The following is a 21,637-nucleotide window of genomic DNA, read 5'->3' on the forward strand; positions in this document are numbered from 1 at the left end:
GCCAAGATAGACAACACCAAAACATATAATAATTAAAATGGCAAAGATCAAGGGTAAGGACAGAGTATTAAAAGAAGCCAGAGAGAGAGAAAAGATCACATACAGAGGAAAACCCATCAGGCTGTCATCAGACTTCTCAGCAGAAACCTTACAGGTCAGAAGGGAGTGGCATGATATATTTAATGCAATGAAGCAGAAGCAAGAGTACTCTATCTGGCAAGATTATCATTTAACATTGAAGGAGGGTATCAAACAATTTCCAGATAAGCAAAAGCTGAGAGTATTTACCTCCCACAAACTGTCTCTGCAGTGTATCTTGGATGGACTGCTATAGACGGAAGTGTTCCTAAGGCTAAATAGCTGTCACCAGAGGTAATAAAACCACATTAAAGAAAGCAGAACAATTAATTACTAAGCAAATGCAAAATTAAATCAACTATCCCAAAGTAGGTTAAGGGATAGACAAAGAGTACAGAATATGATACTTAATATATAAACAATGGAGGAGGAAGAAAAAGGAGGAGGAAAAAAAAGAACCTTTAGATTGTATTTGTAATAGCACACTAAGTGAGCCTAGACTCTTAGATAGTAAGGAAGTTTTCCTTGAAGCGTTGGTAACCACGAGTCTAAAGCCTGCAATGGCAATAAGTACATACCTATTTGATAATCACCCTAAATGTAAATGGACTGAATGCACCAATCAAAAGACACAGAGTCAATATGATGGATAAAAAAGCAAGTCCCATCTATATGCCACCTAAAAGAGACTCACCTCAACCCCGAAGACATACACAGACTAAAAGTGAAGGGATGGAAAAAGATATTTCATGAAAACAATAGGGAGAAAAAAGCAGGAGTTACAGTACTTGTATCAGACAAAGTAGACTTCAAAACAAAGAAAGCCACAAGAGACAAAGAAGGACATTACATAATGATAAAGGGATCAGTCCAACAAGAGGATATAACCATTATAAGTATCTATGCACCCAACACAGGAATACCTACATATGTGAAACAGATACTAACAGTATTAAAAGAGGAAATAGAATGCAATGCATTCATTTTAGGAGAATTCAACACACCACTCACTCCAAAGTACAGATCAACCAGACCGAAAATAAGTAAGGAAACAGAGGTACTGAACAACACATTAGAACAGATGGACCTAACAGATATCTACAGAATGCTCCACCCAAAAGCCACAGGATACACATTCTTCTCAGGTGCACATGGAACATTTTCAAGAATCGATTATATACTAGACTACAAAAAAGAATGTCAGTAAATACAAAAATATTGAAATTGAACCAACCAGCTTCTCAGGCCACAAAGGTATGAAACTAGAAATAAATTACTCAAAGAAAATGAAAAGACCCACAAACCCATGGAGGCTTAACAACATGCTCCTAAATAATCAATGGATCAATGACCAAATAAAAACAGATCAAGCAATGCAAAATCTGTGGGATGCAGCTAGGGCTGTACTAAGAGGGAAGTATATTGCAATAGAGGCCTGCCTCAGGAAAGAAGAAAAACCCGATATGAACAGTCTAAACTCACAATTAACAAAACTAGAAAAAGTAGAACAAATGAGGCCCAAAGTCAGTAGAAGAGGGACATAATAAAGATTAGAGCAGGCTTACATGAAATTGAGAAGAATAAAACAATAGAATCAATGAAAGCAGGAGCTGGTTCTTTGAGAAAATAAGCAGAATGGAAAAACCCCTAGCCAGACTTATCAAGAAAAAAAGAGTGTCTAGAAATGAGAAAGGAAAAATCACTATGGGCACTACAGAAATACAAAGAATTATTAGAGAATATGGTGAAAAATTTTATGCTTAGAAACTTGATAACCCAGAAGGAATGAACAACTTTCAAGAAAAGTACAACCTTCCTTGGCAGACCCAGAAAGGAACAGAAAATGTGAACAGATCAATTACCTGCAGCAAAACTGAATTGGTAATAAAAATCTACCTAAAATAAAACTCTTGGAGCAGATGCCTTCACTGCTGAATTTTATCAGACATTTGGTGAAAATCTAATACCCATCCTCCTTAAAGCTTTCCAAAAAGTAGACAAGGAGGGAATACTTCCACCCTCATTCTATGAGGCCAGCATCACTCTAATTCCAAAATTAGGCAAATACACCACAAAAAAAGAAAATTATAGACCAATATCCCTGGTGAACATAGACACAAAAACACTCAACAAAATCATAGTGAAAAATATATCAAACAGATAGTCTATCATGATCAAGTACGATTTATTCCAGGGATGCAAGGATGGTACAACAGTTGAAAATCCGTCAGCATCATCCACCACATTAACTAAAATAAGGAGAAAAAGCACATGATCATCTCCATAGAAGCAGAAAAAGCAATCGACAAAGTTCAACATCCATTCATGGTAAAAAATCTCAAGAAAATGAGTATAGAGGGCAAGTACCTCAACATAGTAAAGGCCTCATATGACAAACCCAAAGCCAACATCATACTTAACAGTGAGAAGCTGAATAAGACATTCAATAAAAAGAAGATAGCGATAAATGGAATATAATATCCCTTGCTCATGGATAGGAAGAATTAATATTGTCAAAATGGCCACCCTGCTTGAAGCAATCTACCGATTCAGTGCAATCCCTATCAAAATGCCAATAGCATTTTTCAGTGAACTAGATCAAATAGTTCTAAAATTCATATGGAACCACGGAAGACCCCAAATAGCCAAAGCAATCATGAGAAGGAAGAATAAAGCTGGGGGCGGATTATGCTCCCCAACTTCAACCTCTACTGCAAAGGCAATTTGGTACTGGCACAAGAATAGGCCCAAAGACCAATGGAACAGGCTAGGGATCCCAGATATAAACCCAAGCAAATGTGGTTAATTAATATACCATAATGGAGCCATGGACATACAATGGGGAAATGACAGTGTCTTCAACAACTGGTGTTGGCAAAACTGGACAGCTACATGCAAGAGAATGAAACTGGATTATTGTCTAAACCCATACACAAAAGTAAATTCAAAATGGATCAAAGGCCTGAATGTAAGTCATGAAACCATAAAACTCTTAGAAGACAACATACGCAAAATCTCTTGAATATAAACATGAGCAACTTTTTCCTGGACACATCTCCTTGGGCAAGGGAAACAAAAGCAAAAATGAACAAATGGGACTACATCAAGCTTCTGTACAGCAAAGGACACCATCAGCAGAACAAAAAGGCATCCTACAGTATGGGAGAATATATTTGTAAACAACATATCCGACAAGTGATTAACATCCAAAATATGTAAAGCGTTCACATGCCTCAACACCCAAAAAGCAAATAACCCAATTAAAAAATGGTCACAGGATATGAACAGATGCTTCTCCAAAGAAGAAATTCAGATGGCCAAGAGGCACTTGAAAAGATGCTCCATATCACTAATTACCAGGGCAATGCAAATTAAAAGCACAATGAGATATCACCTCATACCATTTAGCATGGCCAACATCGAAAAGACTAGGAACAACAATGGTGGCTAGAATGCAGAGGAAGGGGATCCCTCCTACACTGCTGGTGGGAATGTAAACTAGTTCAACTATTGTGGATAGCAATATGGAGGTTCCTCAAAAAACTAAAAATAGAGATTCCATTTGGCCCGTGAATTCCACTCCTAGGAATTTACCCAGAGAAAAAAGTTGTCAGATTGAAGAAGACATATGCACCCTTATGTTTATCACAGCACTATTTACAATAGCCAAGATATGGAAGCAACCTAAGTGTCCATCAGTAGTTGGATGGATAAAGAAGAAGTGGTACATATGCACAATGGAATACTTTTTAGCCATAAGAAAGAAACAAATCCTACCATTTGCAGCAACATGGATGTAGCTAGACGGTATTATGCTCAGTGAAATAAGTTAGGGAAAGAAAGACAAGTACCAAATGATTTCCCTTATTTGTGGAGTATAACAATGAAGCAAAACTGAAGGAACAAAGCAGCAGACTCACAAACTCCCAAGAAGGAACTAGCGGCTACCAAAGGGAAGGTGTGCAGGAGGGCAGTTGGGGAGGGAGATGGAAGGGCATTGAGGGCTATTAGGATCAGTACACATGGTGTGGGGGGATCATGGGGAAGACAGTGTAGCACAGAAAAGACATGTAGTGACTGTGGCATCTTACAACACCGATGGGCAGTGACTGCAATGGCGTATGGGGGGAACTCGATGATATATGTGGATGAATGTAGTAACCACATTATTTTTCATGTGAAACCATCATAAGTGTATATCAAAGATACCTTAATGAAAAAAAAAGTCGTTAAGTATTCTGTTCTATGCCTTGGGTACTTTGGTTATCTGAGGAGTTTGATAAATCAGTTAGTAGGTGATTCAGGTTCTAAAAAAAATTTATCATTCCCTATGTACTTTTTGGAAACCTTAAATTTATAGTAGCATTTTTATATCAGAAGAATTGAAGAGTACTGTAGTATACAGAGAATGTTAAATTAAGAGAAATTAAGAGGGTTTCAGATTCACATTTAGCCCATTTGTTTACTACAAATAAGTATCATTCTACTGTATGATAAAGGTGCATTTTTTTAGGAGTCTTTTGTGAAAACTGGTTTCTAATTTCCTTGGTGTCCCTTTAGTTTCAATTTATTTTGATAATCACAGTTGTCAAGTAAAATGTAAACTTCTCAATAAATTTACACCATATCTTCAAATATGTCTGCAAAAAAAGAAGAATCACCGTCTCACAGTAATAGAGAATTTAGCAAAATAATTTCTGGTGTAAATGAATATTTGATTTTGAAATAATTTGGCAAAAGAATATAGAAATATTTAGAATCCTGTTTGGTGTTGTACTTTCTTGAATACTTTGTAAACAGGTAGATACTAACATTTTTAGGAAAGGAATTCATGAAACAGGATGTACAATATGATTTTAGATTTGTTTTATATATTTATATCAATATCTATACATGCCTAGAAAAAATTAGGAAGGGTATGCACCAAAATGTTTATATTGGTTATCTCCGTGTGGTAAAATCATGCAAGATTTTTCTTCTTTGTGTTTTTCTGTATTTCCTAAATGTTCTACAATGAATATGTATAGTTCACCCTTGAATAACAGGTTTGAACTGCACAGGCCCATTTATACACATATTTTTTTCAATAAAGGTCTTGGAAAATGTTTTGGGAGACAGTTTAAAGATCATTTTCTTTTTCCTAGCTTTCTTTATTGTAAGAATACAGTATATAATTTATACAACATACAGAATATGTGTGAATATCTGTTCATGTTGTTGGTAAGGCTGCCAGTCAGCAGTATGCTTTTAGTAGTTAATACACAAGTCCAGCTAGATAAAAGGTCATAACTTAATTACATTTGTTTTGTTTTATTAGTGAGGGGGGTCGGGCAGCGTACTCTAGTTAAATGGGGGGGAACGGTGAAAACACTGACCCTGTAAAAGATCAGCATTTTAAAGATGAGTTCCATTTTAGTGTTTCTCTGAAATTCAAATCATAAGGATGCTGAGTAATATTTGTTAATAATTTATTGGATATTCTTGTTTTGGTAATGATTATACTGATTTTATATTCTTAGGTGGGAGGAAATATCTTTGCTAATGTGTATTAAACTGCTGCTTTGAAGCTTATCTGCTTAGCTAATTTGATCCATTTAAAAATTTTCCTATAGGCTGAACTGATGTCCAGTGAGGAGAACAAATTTCAACAACGTATTCAGGCTGAGCAGAAGAAAGAACTGAATAGCCTTTTGAAGTCCCAGAAGAGAGAATACAAACTTCGAAAGGAACAACTTAAGGAGGTATTTACTTTATAAAAATTTTCAAGCCACTTACCTGCTTACTGATTATATCCAATATTGATCTACTCGTAGAACCATTAAGATAAAATTTTCTTTTGTTTGTGGCCACTAACAATATACCAGTTTAAGTGAGGACATTGATTATAACCTATTACTTTTCAATGGCTGAGATCCTCAGTTGAGTGGGATCTAAAAAGAGTGATCTCTTTAAAATATGAATTATTTTATAAAGCTTTTATTTATAGTAGCTTTCCTAAGCACTTATTAAGTAACTGAGTCACTAGAAATAAAAATATTTTAGCTATGAAAAAGAGCCATACATCTCTTCCTTTAAAAGTAAATCATACCTTCTTACTTTGGGCTCAGATTACAATAATTTGTTCTTATTCTGATTTTAACACAGAATAAGGATAAGAGACATTTCTTCTCATCCCATTTTCTTTACTAGGAAAGCATGCTAATTATGTCTTTATGGCTACAGGATTTCATGTGTGTTTGCCCTTTATGTGCTGCTTTCTTGAACTTATTTTTATCACAGATCTAGTCTAACTGTGAGGAAAGCCATGTTGTCCTAAGGCAATTTCTGAAAGGGGATTATTATTCAGGATAGTGGTCAGGACAGGAAAATGATTTGTGTCAACTATAGTATCTTTATTATATTGCAGAGAATATAAATCATCCATCTTTCATAGGTATAAGATGATTTTTCAGAGACTATTGACCTTATGGTTCTTCACCTGTTATTCAAGAAACAAACCAATTCTTTATTACTTTTGTGGATAAGATACTCAAACACATAAATATAAAAAGCACATAAACTTGTAGTTCTCAACTGAAGGATGTCAATGAGAAGACAGAGATAATACAGGCGTATACACAAAGAATCATTTGGCTATGTTTTTCAAAATCTTTTGCCAAGGAAATTCCCCACCCACCGAGACTTCCCCAGTTTACACCCTCTTTTACAGACTGATGGACTGAAATTTTTAGTCCATGTACTTAATTATTAGCATGCAGATAAATTAATCTTGATAAAATAACCATAATCTCTTCGGTACAGTGCTTTCTTGTGTATAGGAATTGGACCTATAATTAGATATATAAGTCTTATTAAGGACATTGGTGGCACAAAGCCTTGCTATATATACCCTGCCGAGTGAGGTTCATTGATAAAATTTTTCCAACTTTAAAGAGTGTAACCTGCTATGTATTCCCATTACTGTAATCTAAAAGCTAAACTCAATACTAGAACATGGGATTTGAAAAGATGGTAAACAGGATTCCCAACTGTCAATAAATATCCAACAAAATGCAGTTCTATAGTTGTTTCCTAGTGAAATCAGGTTTTAGTTTTATAAATGAATGTGTTGGTTTAGATAATCCTTTAAGCATATAATTCATAGTCTAACTAATAAGCTCGTTTTCTTTTAGAAGGTAGTTTTGTGTCTGCATGTGTGTGTGTGTGTGTGTGTGTGTGTGTGTGTGTGTGTGTGTGTGTTCATTTAGAATGATTATTATCAGTATAGAGGAAGGGACCTACTATAGTCTTAGTGGGTGGGAAATTTCCTTGGCCAAAGATTTTGAAAAACATAGGCAAGTGATTCTTTCTGTATATGCCTGTATTATCCCTGTCTTCTCATTGACATCCTTAAGTTGAGAACTACAAGCTCATGTGCTTTTTATTTTTATGTGTTTGAGTATCTTATCAATGAAAGTAATGAATCATCGGTTTCTTTCTTGAACAACAGATGAAGAACCATAAGGTTAACAGTCTCTAAAAAATCATCTTAGACCTAGGAAAGATGGCTGATTTATATTCTCTGCAAGGTTGATGCCTTGTAGGTTGAAATATACTAGTATTGATTAGCATCCTTGGGTTTGCATCATTGAATGTATTGTCAGTATTCTCATCCTATCCAGTATAAATAAATTTTTTAGGTAGTTTGTGAGATGATGTTTAAAATGCTGTAGAAAAACATTGGTCTTGCCTTGTTCAGTGGTTACAGTGCTGAAGACTAAATCTATTCTAAACGGTCTCTATTTTCCTGTGGTTTTGTTGATTTTCCATTTAATTTCTGGTCTTTTATACTGAGCCCATCCTTAACTTTGCCAAAAACTTAGTATTTCAATTGTTGAAAGCCAAGAAGTGAGACATAACTATATTTTAACCTTAATTTTAATTCATGTGTGATTTTTACTTGAAAGCACTGTCTTCTTCCCCCTTTTGGGAGGATTTCAAACAAAGATGTTTTACTCCATTCACCAATCATTGCGTGCTTTCAAAGCTATGAGCCATCCTAAATATAGCTGTGCAAAGCTAAAAAGTGTGCATGTTTTCTAGTGTATGTTTTCTCTTTTCTGTCCTACTTCATGGATAACTCCAGAAACAGAAAAATACTACCTACCTCCTTTAAGGTCATTGCCCTGCCTGCCCATGAGAGAGGGCACAAATTAAGTATTTTTACTGAAGATTACCAGCTATCAAACAGTATATTCATGTAGTTAATTTTTATGTATTTTGAACTCAGTTGTTTTTTATCTTGCCAGGAGCTGAATGAAAACAAGAGCACCCCAAGAAAAGAAAAACAGGAATGGCTTTCAAGCCAGAAACAGAACATACAGCATTTCCAAGAAGAGGAGAAGACCAATCTTCTTCAACATCAGAAACGGTACCTAGAGCTGCAATGCCGTTGCTTGAAAAGAAAGTTGCTACTTGGGAGCCATAACTTGGAGCAGGACCTTCTCAGGGAGGTATGTTTAAATGGTGTGAAATTAGAATCTTCCTGAAAATATGTCAGTCACATCCCACCCTCAGGGCCTTAGAGCACCTCTGCTTGCCTTTGCCTAAGTCCTTCTTCCCTGGAAACCCAACCCACACGATTCACCTTCTCCCTCACTTCATATCTCCTCAATTCTGATCTCCAAATCCTCCTCCCTTCTTTAAATATTCTTGCACTCCTCTCTCTCTCTCTCACACACACACACACCACACACACACATACACACATATGTGCACACACTTTTTATGGGGATCTCTCTCTCCCCAAGTAGAATGGAAATTAGATCAAGTCCCAGGTTCTGTTCAGGGCTTTTATATCCAGTGGCTAGATATATCCAGGCCTTGTAGCTAGTGGCTGGCCCATAATAGGTATTCAATAAATATGTATTAAATAAATATTTAATAAATATTAAATCCACGAATGAAAGAACTGTTAATTTTTAATATGAGAAAATTAATTGGATAACTTATGCCTTTTCATCCAAAATGGGTGCCATGAGGTATATACTACCATTTAACATAATTTTATAAACATTAAATTATTCATTGGGAATATGTAGAAACTTATGCCAATGAAAACAACGGTACTCATTATCAGGTATGCCTATGAGCATAGATCAATTTATTTTCAAGAGTGGCTTAAAATAAACTTCAAGTATAACATAATTATTCAAATTCACTAATAAATTCAAGTTAAGACAATTGCATCAATTAGATAAGATCGGTCTAAAAAATTGATGAGTCCTAGTAGTGGCATGGAAAGTGGTCAATGTTGGTAAGAATATAAATTGATACTGCCATTTTGGAGCATAATTCAGCAGCTTTAACAATTTAATTTGCATGTATCTTCTACCCACCGAATCCGCTTCTAGAATTCTATCCTAAAGAAATAGTAACATAATTATATGGTGTATCATGTGTAGATGTTTATTGAAAATTTGTCATAAAGCAAAAAGTAGAAAAACTATGGCATCAGAAAGCAGAAGCTTCCAATAAAAATTTCTTTAAAAATCTGTATTTGTCCATTATATTTTTAGGTAAAGCAAGCATATTATATGCCTATAATATATATTGTTATTCAATTTTAAAACTGTATGTTTTTGTGTAATAGTTGTATCACGATAAGCGTGGGGAAGGTTGGGAAACATATGCACCAAATGTTGGCCCCTGGAGAAGGGGCAGCGGAGGCAAAGGGGGCACGTCTGACTTCCTTCTACATAGTAAAAGAGAGAGAGTGTGTGAGTGTATGTGTGTGTGTTGTACATTTGATCTTTTAAACTGAAAAAAATTGTAGTAACATTTATTGATCATGAGGCAGGTATTCTGACAGCTTTCCCCGTATGAACTCATTTCACCCTCACGTTAATTTTATGAAACAGCTGTGTTATGGTCTCCATTTGAGAAGTAATGAAATGGAAGCACAGAGAGTTTAAGTAATTAACCCAAGGACTCACTGCTTGTCAGTAGCAGAGCCAGGATTTCGAAAGCAGGCAGCCTAGCCCTAGAGTCTTGTGTTCCTAACCCCTGCACTATACTGGGTACACTGCATGTAGTAGAATTGAATGTATACTCTGAAGAAAGTCAAAGGATGACTTAGAAATCCTGTTCAGATACAAAATTAGGAAACATAAATGACGGAAAGAGAGTAGAAAGGACATTAAGTCTCTTGGGACAGATGTGATATGTCTTAAGCTTATTGCTAAAAGTAGTATAAATAGTAAATGAACAGATAAGGCAATTGTGCTACTAATTGCCCATTTTCTACAGTTCCAGTAATAAAACTCTAATATTCACTGTGCAGTCATTACTGAATCAGAGAATTACATCTATATCCTGGTTATTCTGTTTCTTAGGATTTTTTTTCTCCTGGCATTGTACATCATCAAATTATGCCTTTGTCTTTTTTTATGGATTAGGAATTAAATAAAAGGCAGGCTCAAAAGGACTTAGAGCATGCAATGTTACTGCGACAGCATAAATCCACGCAAGAACTGGAGTTCCGCCACCTCAACACAGTGCAGAAGATGCGCTGTGAGTTGATGAGACTGCAGCATCAAGCCGAGCTCACTGACCAGCTGGAGCGTAATAAGCGGAGAGAGCGAGAACTAAGGCGGAAGCACGTCATGCAGGCTCGACAGCAGCCTAAGAGTCTGAAGGTACCTTTAGCCTAAGCTTCTTGGCAAAGGACAACACATAAAAGGCACATGTAAACAGTAAAAGTCTAAGCCAGATGTCTGTCATAAAGAAATTGAATAAGCTTTTTTCTTTTCATTTTAAGCATATTTGGTTAGTATTGGTGTAGAGGGTCTATAGCTGCAGACTTCAGCTTGTGTATTTCTCAGCAGAGTACCAAAAAAATGGCCAGAACTTTTTAACTGTAGAAAGTGTCATAAATAAGATTCAAAATTCTCATTTTAAGTGTACCCAAATGTCCAGTGTTGATACTGCAATCTACATATCAACATCCTAACCTGCTGCCTTCTCTCTGTTGTTCCAAGTTTTATAGTTTTGGAATCTTATTTCCTCTGAATGTGATTTGTATCCAAAAGAGGCGGTAAGTTCTTAATTAGTACAGAAACCAGTGAATGAAAAATGCCTTTTTACCCCCTCTCCCTTCATTGTCAATACTCATCTTTAGAGGAATAGTGGAATTATCACACTGTTACTCCCATTCTTTCTGTGTTTGGTAACATAGGTAAGACCGGGGCATGTGTAGTTGGAGTGTATTTTTTTAATTAGTACATCAGAGTGAAGGAGGTATTACATGCTCTCTTGTAGACAAATAAGGAAAGACAAGTGTTGGTGATATATCATATCAAAGGACTTTAAATTTTGTATTTGCTTTGATAGAGAAATTTATTTATATGATACAAAATTCAAAAGATGCCAAAGTGTATGTATTATAAACTTAAAGGTTTCCCTCTCCTTGTTCTTTAGGCCACCTGGTCCAGCCCCCTCTACCAAAATCAACCAGAGTTAACAATTCCAAGGAATTTTCTAATTTTATAACTTGTAATAAATACGTGAAGTATAATCACATGAATCTTAATAAACAAAAAACCAAAATGACCCACTATATATGTTGTCACCCACAGTAGTACCTCAGTTAATCTGTACATGTCTCCGCATTGTAAACTTGTGTTTACATCCAATGAAGCCCGGTTTCACGGTATCTCCTTTACCCTCTTTTTCGATCTCTGACAATTTAACTATAAAACTATCAGGTAACACTTACCTGAATAACTCTCCTGAAGTCAAGTGAAATTCACTCACAGAAGTAATCTGTGTCCAAACCAGAAGCTAAACCTTACCTAGTGGTGTCTCTGATTCCTATTCAACTCCATTCATACAAGTTGTCCTGAACAAAACACAGAAGCAAAGCTAATATTTATCCTTTCTTGTGAGTCTAAGTAAAATTTTATACTTTGCTGTATCTTCAAAACAGCTAATGAACATCGTTTACAGAGTGGCTCGTACGTTGACTACCCTCATAACCATCATTAGTTAATGCTTATCACAATCAGAATTCATAATGATTTTCCAGATTTATTTTGTCTTTGTAGTGGTTACATAGTAGAGGTTCTCACCAAGAGATATTTAAAGCATGTCTATAAAATGAATTACAGTTTTAAAGTGAGCAGCACCCAGAAGTAAACCGAACTGAAAGCTTGTTTAGTTTTCTTTGGTCAGACCATGAATCTGATAGGACTTCATTTCTCTGGGGCTTGGAATAGGTTAGTTGTTTGCTGTTTAACCCTTCCTTTTGGTTCCCTGTTGTGGCCCCCTTCTCCGTTTGAAAGCTTGGAGACACTAGTCTGATTTTCAGATACTGTTAAAAAATCAAGGGGAAAAATAATGTCTCACAGTCATAGGCAGACTTCAGATAGAAAGCGTCCTTCTCATGATACATAAGCTCAAGATTTTCCGTAAAAGAAATTGTTCTGTTACTTCAGTGGGAAAGAAAATCACCATGTTCCTCTTAGTTGTATATATCTATCTACTTGCCCAATTTGAACAAAATAGACTCTTTTTTTTAAATTAAGGTATCATTGATAAACAATCTTAAGAAGGTTTCACATGAGCAACATTGTGGTTTCAACATTCACTCATACTATGAAGTCCCCCCCAACCCACTGCAGTCACTGTCCATCAGCGTAGTAAGACACTATAGAGTTAGTACTGTCTTCTCCGCGCTGTGCTGCGTGCCCCATGACCCCACTACATTGTGAGTGCTAATAATAGTGCCCCTTAATCCCCTTCTCCCTCCCTCCCCACCCACACTCCCCAATCCCTTCCTTTTTGGTAACCCTAGTCCCTTCTTGGAGAAAACAGACTATTTTAACATCATGTCATTTCATTTATGTAAGTAATAGTTGCAACTTTTTAAGATAAATTTGTATTTACTATGTAGTAGTTCAACTTCAATAGTTGCAACTATTCCAACTTTCTCTAAGACTTTAAGGGGGATAGGAGGACTTCAGTTTGCACACTTAGGTGAGCTGACAGTATTTGTAGACATTGGGGCACCATTTCTGAGGAATGACTTGGGTAAACACCTATTGTTTATCTGCCATTTCTTCATCTGCCATTAGGTGACGTTTTGTCAGTATTAAGTGATTAAGAAACAACTGGAACATGTTTATCCTGCTTTCACTTGGGGGAAACATTGAGGAATATAGTTTATTCTTGGTATAAGTATTAATCTTGTTGAAAAAATTTTCCAGGGCATTCCTTTTTGTCATTAGCTAGTGATATGGAGTGTCTATAGTTTTCTTGGCAATATATTTGAATACTTAAAAGTTTTTTAAAGAATGGAGGTGGTTACACAAAGTCAGAAGAGAATTCTAAATTTCACTGTTCCATTTCTGGCTAACTTGGAGGAATTTTATTAACCAAGGGCAGGATTTAAGGGCAGTGCTAAGCGTAACTAAACCAAGAGTTTGTCTTTCTAGCTAGACATTTCTTGACCCTTCACAGAATAAAGGTACATGACTATGACTTAGTACCTCAATTGGTGTAAAATGCAGAAAAGGATATATATTTGATTTTGTAGTATGGGAGCAAAGAGTGGGAACTAGTTCCTTGACAAGAGTGTTTGGTCATACACGCATTTGCACACTTAGTCAACCATTCAATATCTGGCAGTATATATATTGAGGTAAATAATTTCAACTGTAGGTTCTGCCTTTGTGTAGGAAATGAGTGTTGTTACTTGTAGGCTTGATGGCTATACCTTATGAAATATAGCACATCTTACTACATTTTATTGAAACTTGAGTTCATAGAATTATTAACCTGTGACTTAAAGCCAGAGTTATTCTGTTTCTGAACTCAAATTATTTTATCTCAAAAATGTTTATGTAGTTCATGTCTGTTACCATTTCCACAAGAAGGGTTGTCCCTTCTCTTGCCTCATAACTTTTCTTTGACCTTTGAAAGATTAGTTAGCTGACTTCCAGGTTTTTGCTTGTGGTGCTAAAGAGTAAAGCCTAAGGAGAAGCAGACCCAAAACTTAGCCATCTTAACTGAGCAGTATGACCACATTAATGAAATGCTCTCCACTCGAGCTGTAAGTTTATTTTACTTAGGCAAAACAAATTTAGTGCCCCTTTCCTTCCACCACCCAAATAAAATCCCAACAATTGAAATATTAAGTTGGAGATGAAAATGCTGCTGTACCTTGGGAAATAGTGAAGGTGGTCCATATTCTTCTTGTTCTCAGCATTGCTTGGAAATATGCAGGATGCATATGTAATTCTCTTTGATACACTTGGTCATGAGGTTCCACATAGGCTCTCTGCTGGTGCCTTGCAGAGGTTTAGTACGTATACCAACAGTGCATCAAGATTGGAGAAGCAGCTTTGTTAAGCAGGGTTCAAAAAGTAGCGCTTTACCGGGAATCCAGATGGTCACATTTGAGTGCAGGCACAAAATAGTTGCTATGTCAGTTTACAGACTTTTTCTTAATGGGCCAGATAGTAAATATTTTAGGAGGAAAAACTGAGGTTACTATGTGGGTATTTACATAGCCGTTTAAAATGTGACCATTTCAGAATGTAAAAAACCATTCCTAATTAGTGGACTATTGAAAAACAAAAACAAAAAATCAGGTAGCTGTTCAGATTTTGCCCATAAGCTGTGGCATGCTTGTCCCTGTTCTGTAGTTATTTCCATTGGAGAGAAGACATTCCCAGTCTTACATCAATCAGATACCGTTTTCCTTTAAAAAATAATGATTATTTAGGCATCATCCAAATAGCTTATGACAGCTTTATTCTTATAATGCCGTCATTGGTTGCTGTGTTTTCCTTTTCCAGAGATGTTTACTCCAAGATGTAAAAGAGAACGGTTGTGCCCTATAGAAGAGTAGTCTGCCTTAACTTACACGTCCTCCTTTCCATAGGTCATGAGAAGGTAGCTCACAGGAGGATGTATGTTTTCTTTCTCTTTCAGCCGCATTTGGATGAAGCGCAGGAGGCAGAGTGCCAGGCTTTGAAAACGCAGCTGCAGCAGGAACTGGAGCTGTTGACTGAACTTCAGAGCAAGATCAAAATGCAGGCTGAGGCACAACACGCTCAAGAGCTTCGGGAGCTGAAACGGAGGGTCTCCCTCCGCAAGGCACTCTTGAAACAACAGGTATGCGTAATAGAAAAAAGTAATTGTGCCAGGATTTGCTTTCATCAAAATCATTTCATAAATATATCTTCTTGATGACAGAGGTGGCATTAGATTGTTTTCACAATACCATATTTCCTTAATTCTAGTTTTGGTAGTGTTTTCTTTTTCTTTAAAATTACTGATTCAGTAATGAACCTTAAAATTAATGAGTGTGATGTATTAAAGGAATATATATACTTAAGTAGGAATTACTAGAGGAATGATGTGGAGTTATGTGAAGACAGTTGAATTGTAAAAGGATAGCTCTGGCTCCGTCTTCCTCCCTTCTTTTGTGTACCTAGTTGTACCTAAAGAAATTGGAGAGAAACTTGGATAGTGAAGGAAAAAACTTTAGTAATTGCTTGAGAGAGACAAGGAAAAGGGATCAGGAATATACTTTATTCATTCATCCCTGGTCTGAAACTGTACAGATTGATGCATTACTAGAAAAGAGAAGGTAAGACCAGTTTTACACAGATGAAGTGTCAGGCTGAAAATATTTCTAGATGTAGCTTTATTTATTTTACTTACTCTTTGTCATATATATTAGAACTAGAATCCCTAAATTCACTTGTGTCCTTTAAGGTACTGAGGCTGTATGTGTGTGTGTGTGTTGAAGAAAGAACAAAGGGTATAAGCTTTTGAGAAAGAAAGAGAGGAAAGGCATTTGTTTTGAGAAGTAGTAGAATACCACTTGTATCCAGGATTGAATGCTCTGTTCCAGAATTCCTGAGCCATAAGTTCCCAGCAGCTGGCATGTCTTAGGTCCATTGTAAGTTAACACATGCCTAATGGTTTTGTCTGTTAAAAATTGTCATTGCTTCTGGACCATTAATTGGCGCATAGATTTTCCTCTACTTTCTACAGTTCTTGTGATTAAAAATAGAATACCTCATTTCTATTAAAAATAAATGTTCTTAAAAACTCCACCAAAATAAGGTGTTGCTATTTCTGTGGCACAGCTGTCTTCATTACTGGCTCCTTTAAGAGGTACTTGCCTCTAAAAATTATCTCAATTGTGTTTCTCATTCAAGGTGGGAAGACAGAAACACATACAAATTTTTAGAAAAATGTAGTTGTCCCATGTACAGAATTCATAAATCTGCCTGATTTCAACTTGCATATTTAAAATTGAATCTAAAGTTCCATCTCTTATGCTTCAAAATTATCACTAAAAGAGAAACCTATAGTATTTCAGTAACAGTGTCATGAGAGAAGTATTGGTACTGTTTTATTTCTATTTTTAGCTCCACCTAGTGGCTCCGAGTTAAAGAGTGCTAATTAGTATCTTAGGTGTAGTCATTTCAATATATGAACTAAGGCCTTTATGTTCTACGAAACCAGGTAAAATGTTGGCATAGGGCTGATACCATTGCCAGAAGTGCAGTGGCACTCTCATACATTGTTAATGCATTTTGGAAAGCAATTTGGAAGTATATCAATGATCTTTGAAAATGTTAAGCAAAGAATTTAGAGAATTTAGAGAAAAGAAATCCTGAATACAGGAAAAGCAATATGCATAAATATGTTAATTATGGCATAGTTTATAATGGTTTTAAACACCTAACCATGTAAAATAATTAAGTGCTTATGACCAAGCCACTTAATAAAATCTTACTCAACCATTTAAATAATGGCTATAAAAATAGTATTAATGTGGAAAAATGCTTATGAGGTGTTGAATAAAATAAAGACAAATCACACTTAAAGTGAGTTGAACTAATACTTATAATGGCTCTTTTAATATGGTAGATTGGTTGTGGTGGTTTGTATTTGATAATAGACATGCATAAGATTTAGTATTAAAAATAATAAAAGAAACAGTGGAATAAATCTACAGTGCTTTGAGTTGCTGCTTGATTTTTAGGGCTCATGTTTATATTTCAAGTGAAGTGCATGACTATAAAGTAGTTTGGGGTCAGTCAGTTGGCAACTACCAAGGCAGTGATATACCCATGGTATGATTTGAAAACATTGTAACATCTGTATTTTCTGTACTTTGTGCCTACTGGTTGTACAGATAAGAAACAGTCATCTGAAAATAGAGGTGGAACCAGAGAGAATGTTAGTTGTTTCTAGATGTGTAATAATTCTGTTTGAAGATTGCTTTCAGCCTCCAAATGAAACAAGAATTGTCCTCCAGGTCCTCCAGGTGTTTCCATGCTAAATTGTGTGTTTTTAAAAGGGCACTTTAAAAAAGATACATAAGAGGGGACTTGATAATATGGGTAAATGTTGTAACCAAAATGTTGCTCATGTGAAACCTTCATAAGATTGTATATCAATGATAACTTAGTATAAAAAAAAGATACATAAAAATTAAGCACATTTGTTGAGCTAGATTTCTGTGTAGAGAACAATGACTATTGGCGTAAGTCCTCAAATATCTTAAAACCTAATTTAATACTTCTTTACAAATACTCTTTATTTCCTATTTTTTAAAAACTTTGTATCATGGAAATTTTCAAACAAAAAGTATTAGTGAAATTATTAAGAACTAGTACAATGAAGTCCCCAAATACTCATTACGCAACTTCAACAGCTATCAGTATCTTGCTTATATTTCATCTGTTTCCCAACTCCACATGCAGCTTTTTAGGGGAGCAGGATAGGGGGCAGAGTATCTGAAATATTTTAAAGCAAATCCCAGCATAGAATCATTTCACTGCAAACACAGATAAGGAAATAAGGACTCTTTTACTTCAACATAGTCATAATTCCATTGTGTTAACTAACAAAATTATAATAAATGTTTAAGATTACCTAATACTCAGTCCATACTTAGATTTCCCTTTGTATCTAAAAAAAGGTCTTCTTGGTTTATTTAGATTGGGGCCCAAACATGGTGTAGACGTTGCATTTGATTGTCTTTTAAGCCTTTTAGTCTCCTGTGCCCTTTTTTTTTTATTACTGTGGACTGGGTCATTTGCTTTGTAGGAATTCTCACATTTGAATTTGGCTGATTCCATCCTCATGGTGTCATTTAATGCATTCCTCTTTACTTTGCATTTCCTGTAAACTGGTCATTAGATCTAGGGGCATGATTACATTTACATTAATTTTTTTCCTTTTAAAAATTTTTGCGAGGAATGTTCATAAGGGTTACTGTGTTACACTTCCTTTTGCATCACATCAAAAGCTATATAATGTCTAGTTGTCCCACTTTGAAGTCATATTTGATGAGTGGGCTCAGATATTCTCATTCATCAACAATTTCTCCATCAACTTCTTCCCATTGTCATTGACTATTATGTATTTTTTCACACTAAAACTATTTCTAGTCAGCTATATATATTTGTAAACCTTTGAGTTGTCCAAAACTGATTCTGACGGCTACCCAACCACTGATTTCTAAGTACATAGAGTCTCCTAACTTTCTAATGGAAACTTTATGGTTTCTGTTTGTTTTTCACTTAATGCTCTGATCTTTCTGGAATATGGTATCAGATGAGATTCCATTTTTATTTTCTTCCAGATGGTTAGCCACTTGTGCCTGTGTTGTTTTTCCCATTAAATTAATTAGTGCTTTTGTCCTGCATTAAAAACTTACAAACTTCATTCTGTTTCTATTTTACTAATTACTGGTTCCTACACCAACACCATATTTATTACATTAGAGTGACCTTACGGTGTATCTAATAAGGCTACATTCTCCTTACACATTTTCTTTTTCAATCTTTTTACCTAATGGTTTTGGTAGCCATTCATGATAATTGCCTTGATTTATTATCTCAATAGAGATTATTACCTTTGCTTTTAAGAACTTAATTTTACACATTTTAGCAATATAAGTTATATATGATTCCTACAGTACATCTCTTTGATTTTTAAATGTACATCCTTTAAAATAGCCAGAGTGGACATTTTTATGATTCACTTTAAACCAGAATAATTATTGCTTCTGTAGTTTATATATTTTTTAAAATAAATGAGCTTTCTTTTTGCTTCCCCCCACCAACCCACAACAGATGGAAGAAGAGATATTGACATTTCAGAATGAGTGCAGTGAAAGAATACGAAGCCTGCTAGAGCGTCGAGCAAAAGAGATGAAAGCTTTCAAATCTGAAAGCGAGGGACTAGGTTTTGGAAACGACCTCTCTAACCTTGCCCCTGAGGCATTCAGCCAAACCCCCCCCGGAGCTCCTCACAGGGTGCATCCCATAGGTGGCCTACCACAAGCCTGGGGCCATCCAATACAAGGTGGGTCCCCAGCGATGCAGGTCACCCTTCTGAGCCAATGCATGGGGTACCCCGAGGTAGCAGTATGTGAGTTCGCAATAGCCTTCGGGTTCTGAGGCAGACAGCTGCCGGGGGATGAACGGAACAGGGCATGAACAGAAGCACCAGTGTCACTTGACAAATATCCAATGGGTCACACATGTCTTACACATGACCTAATAATTGAGAATGGTGAGGAGGAGCCAAGATGGCGGTGTGAGTAGGACAGCAGAAGTCTCCTCCCAAAAACATATATATTTTTGAAAATATTTTGAAAAGCATTCCTAAAACAGAGACCAGAAGATACAGTACAATAGCCAGGCTACATCTACATCTGCGAGAACCCAGTGCCTCACGAAGGGGATAAGATACAAGCCGTGGCCTAGCAGGACCAGAGGGAGCCCAGGACTGCTAAATACCCAGCCCTAGCCATCCGCACCAGAGCATGGACACACAGTGCGTGGTGTGCTGGATACTAGGGAAACTGAACAGTAAAACCTGCGAGCGGGTCCCCACGGCCGGCGCACCTGGGACAAAAGAAAAGCGTGTGCTTTTTGAAGGTCTTAAAGGGACAGGGGCCTCACAGCTGGATGGAGGCATCCCGGCATACAGCCCAGCAGCTGGGAATCCCCAGGAACTCCAGGTGCCCCAACCCCCTGGGCGACAACATAGCTTGGCGGCCCCCCACAGTGATAAACAGCCTCCCGCCCACTCCCCCTCTGGCGCGGCCCCACCAGAGCAGAGCAGCAGCCTAAAAGTGGCCACGCCCACAGCAACCGCACGGAGCTTACTCCACAGTAGCGGGGCAAGAATCAGAGACCCCATCTGCACGCAGCTGCCCAGTAAAAGCCACTAAGGGTCACCGTTCTCCCAGGAAAGGAAGGCCAGGAGCAAGTGGAAAGGGACTTTGATCTCCCAGCTGACACACATGCCAAGTGCCTACGACTACCTCTATCACCATGAAAAGGCAGAAGAATTTGATACAGACCAGACTAACCCAGACATCCATCCTCCCCTGAGAGGGAATCTGAGGAGATAGATTTAACCAATCTTCCTGAAAAAGAATTCAAAATAAAGGTCATAACCATGCTGATGGACTTGCAGAGAAATATGCAAGAGCTAAGGAGGGAGAACACAGAAATAAAACAATCTCCGGAAGGACTTAAAAGCGGAATGGACGAGATGCAAGAGGCCATTAATGGAATAGAAATCAATGAACAGGAACGCAGAGAAGCTGACACAGAGAGAGATAAAAGGATCTCCAGGAGTGAAAGAATATTGAGAGAACTATGTGACCAATCAAAATGGAACAATATCCACATTATAGGGGTACCAGAAGAGGAGAGAGAAAAAGGGATAAAAAGTGTCTTTGAAGAAATAATTGCTGAAAACTTCCCCAAACTGGGGGAGGAAATAGCCTCTCAGACCATGGAAGCACACAGAACTCCCAACACAAGGGACCCAAGGAGGACAAGACCAAGACACATAATAATTAAAATGGCAGAGATGAAGGACAAGGACAGAGTACTAAAGGCAGCCAGAGAGAGAAAAAAAGTCACCTACAAAAGAAAACCCTTCAGGTTATCATCAGACTTCTCAACAGAAACCTTACAGGCCAGAAGAGAATGGCATGATATATTTAATGCAATGAAAGAGAAGGGCCTTGAATGAAGGATACTATATCCAGCACGATTATCATTTAAATATGAAGGAGGGATTAAACAATTCCCAGAAAAGCAAAAATTGAGGGAAAGGCTAAACAGATGTCACCAGAGAAAATAAAATCACAGCAAAGAAAGCGGACCAATCAATTACTAACTAAAGGCAAAAAACAAAATCAACTACCCACAAAAGCAGTCAAAGGAAACACAAAAGAGCACACACACATACACACACACACACACACACACACACACACACACACACACACACACAGAAAAAAAACACCTAACATACAAAGAATGGAGGAGGAGGAATAAGAAGGGAGAGAAATGAAGAATCATCAGACTGTGTTTATGATAGCTTAATAAGTGAGTGAAGTTAGACAGTAAGATAGTAAAGAAGCTAACCTTGAACCTTTGGTAACCAAAACCTAAATCCTGCAATGGCAATAAGTACATATCTTTCAATAATCACTGTAAGTGTAAATGGACTGAATGCACCA

At 36.7% G+C, this 21,637-nt stretch overlaps 1 protein-coding gene across 1 annotated transcript in view; it reads left to right on the forward strand.

Moving 5' to 3' along the window:
* The window catches only part of LOC140848630 (serine/threonine-protein kinase TAO1-like), a 48,929-nt gene extending 27,537 nt beyond the window's left edge, over positions 1–21,392 (forward strand). Inside the window, exons 13-17 of the mRNA XM_073232899.1 lie at positions 5,691–5,819; positions 8,367–8,570; positions 10,515–10,754; positions 15,052–15,234; positions 19,224–21,392. Coding sequence (XP_073089000.1) covers positions 5,691–5,819; positions 8,367–8,570; positions 10,515–10,754; positions 15,052–15,234; positions 19,224–19,550 — 1,083 coding nt within the window. The 3' untranslated portion in view covers positions 19,551–21,392. The remainder of the gene's footprint in view (positions 1–5,690; positions 5,820–8,366; positions 8,571–10,514; positions 10,755–15,051; positions 15,235–19,223) is intronic.
* The last annotated feature ends 245 nt before the right edge of the window (positions 21,393–21,637 follow it).

Source organism: Manis javanica, chromosome 4 (assembly GCF_040802235.1).
Source record: "Manis javanica isolate MJ-LG chromosome 4, MJ_LKY, whole genome shotgun sequence".
In the NCBI taxonomy this organism is placed as follows: Eukaryota; Metazoa; Chordata; class Mammalia; order Pholidota; family Manidae; genus Manis; species Manis javanica.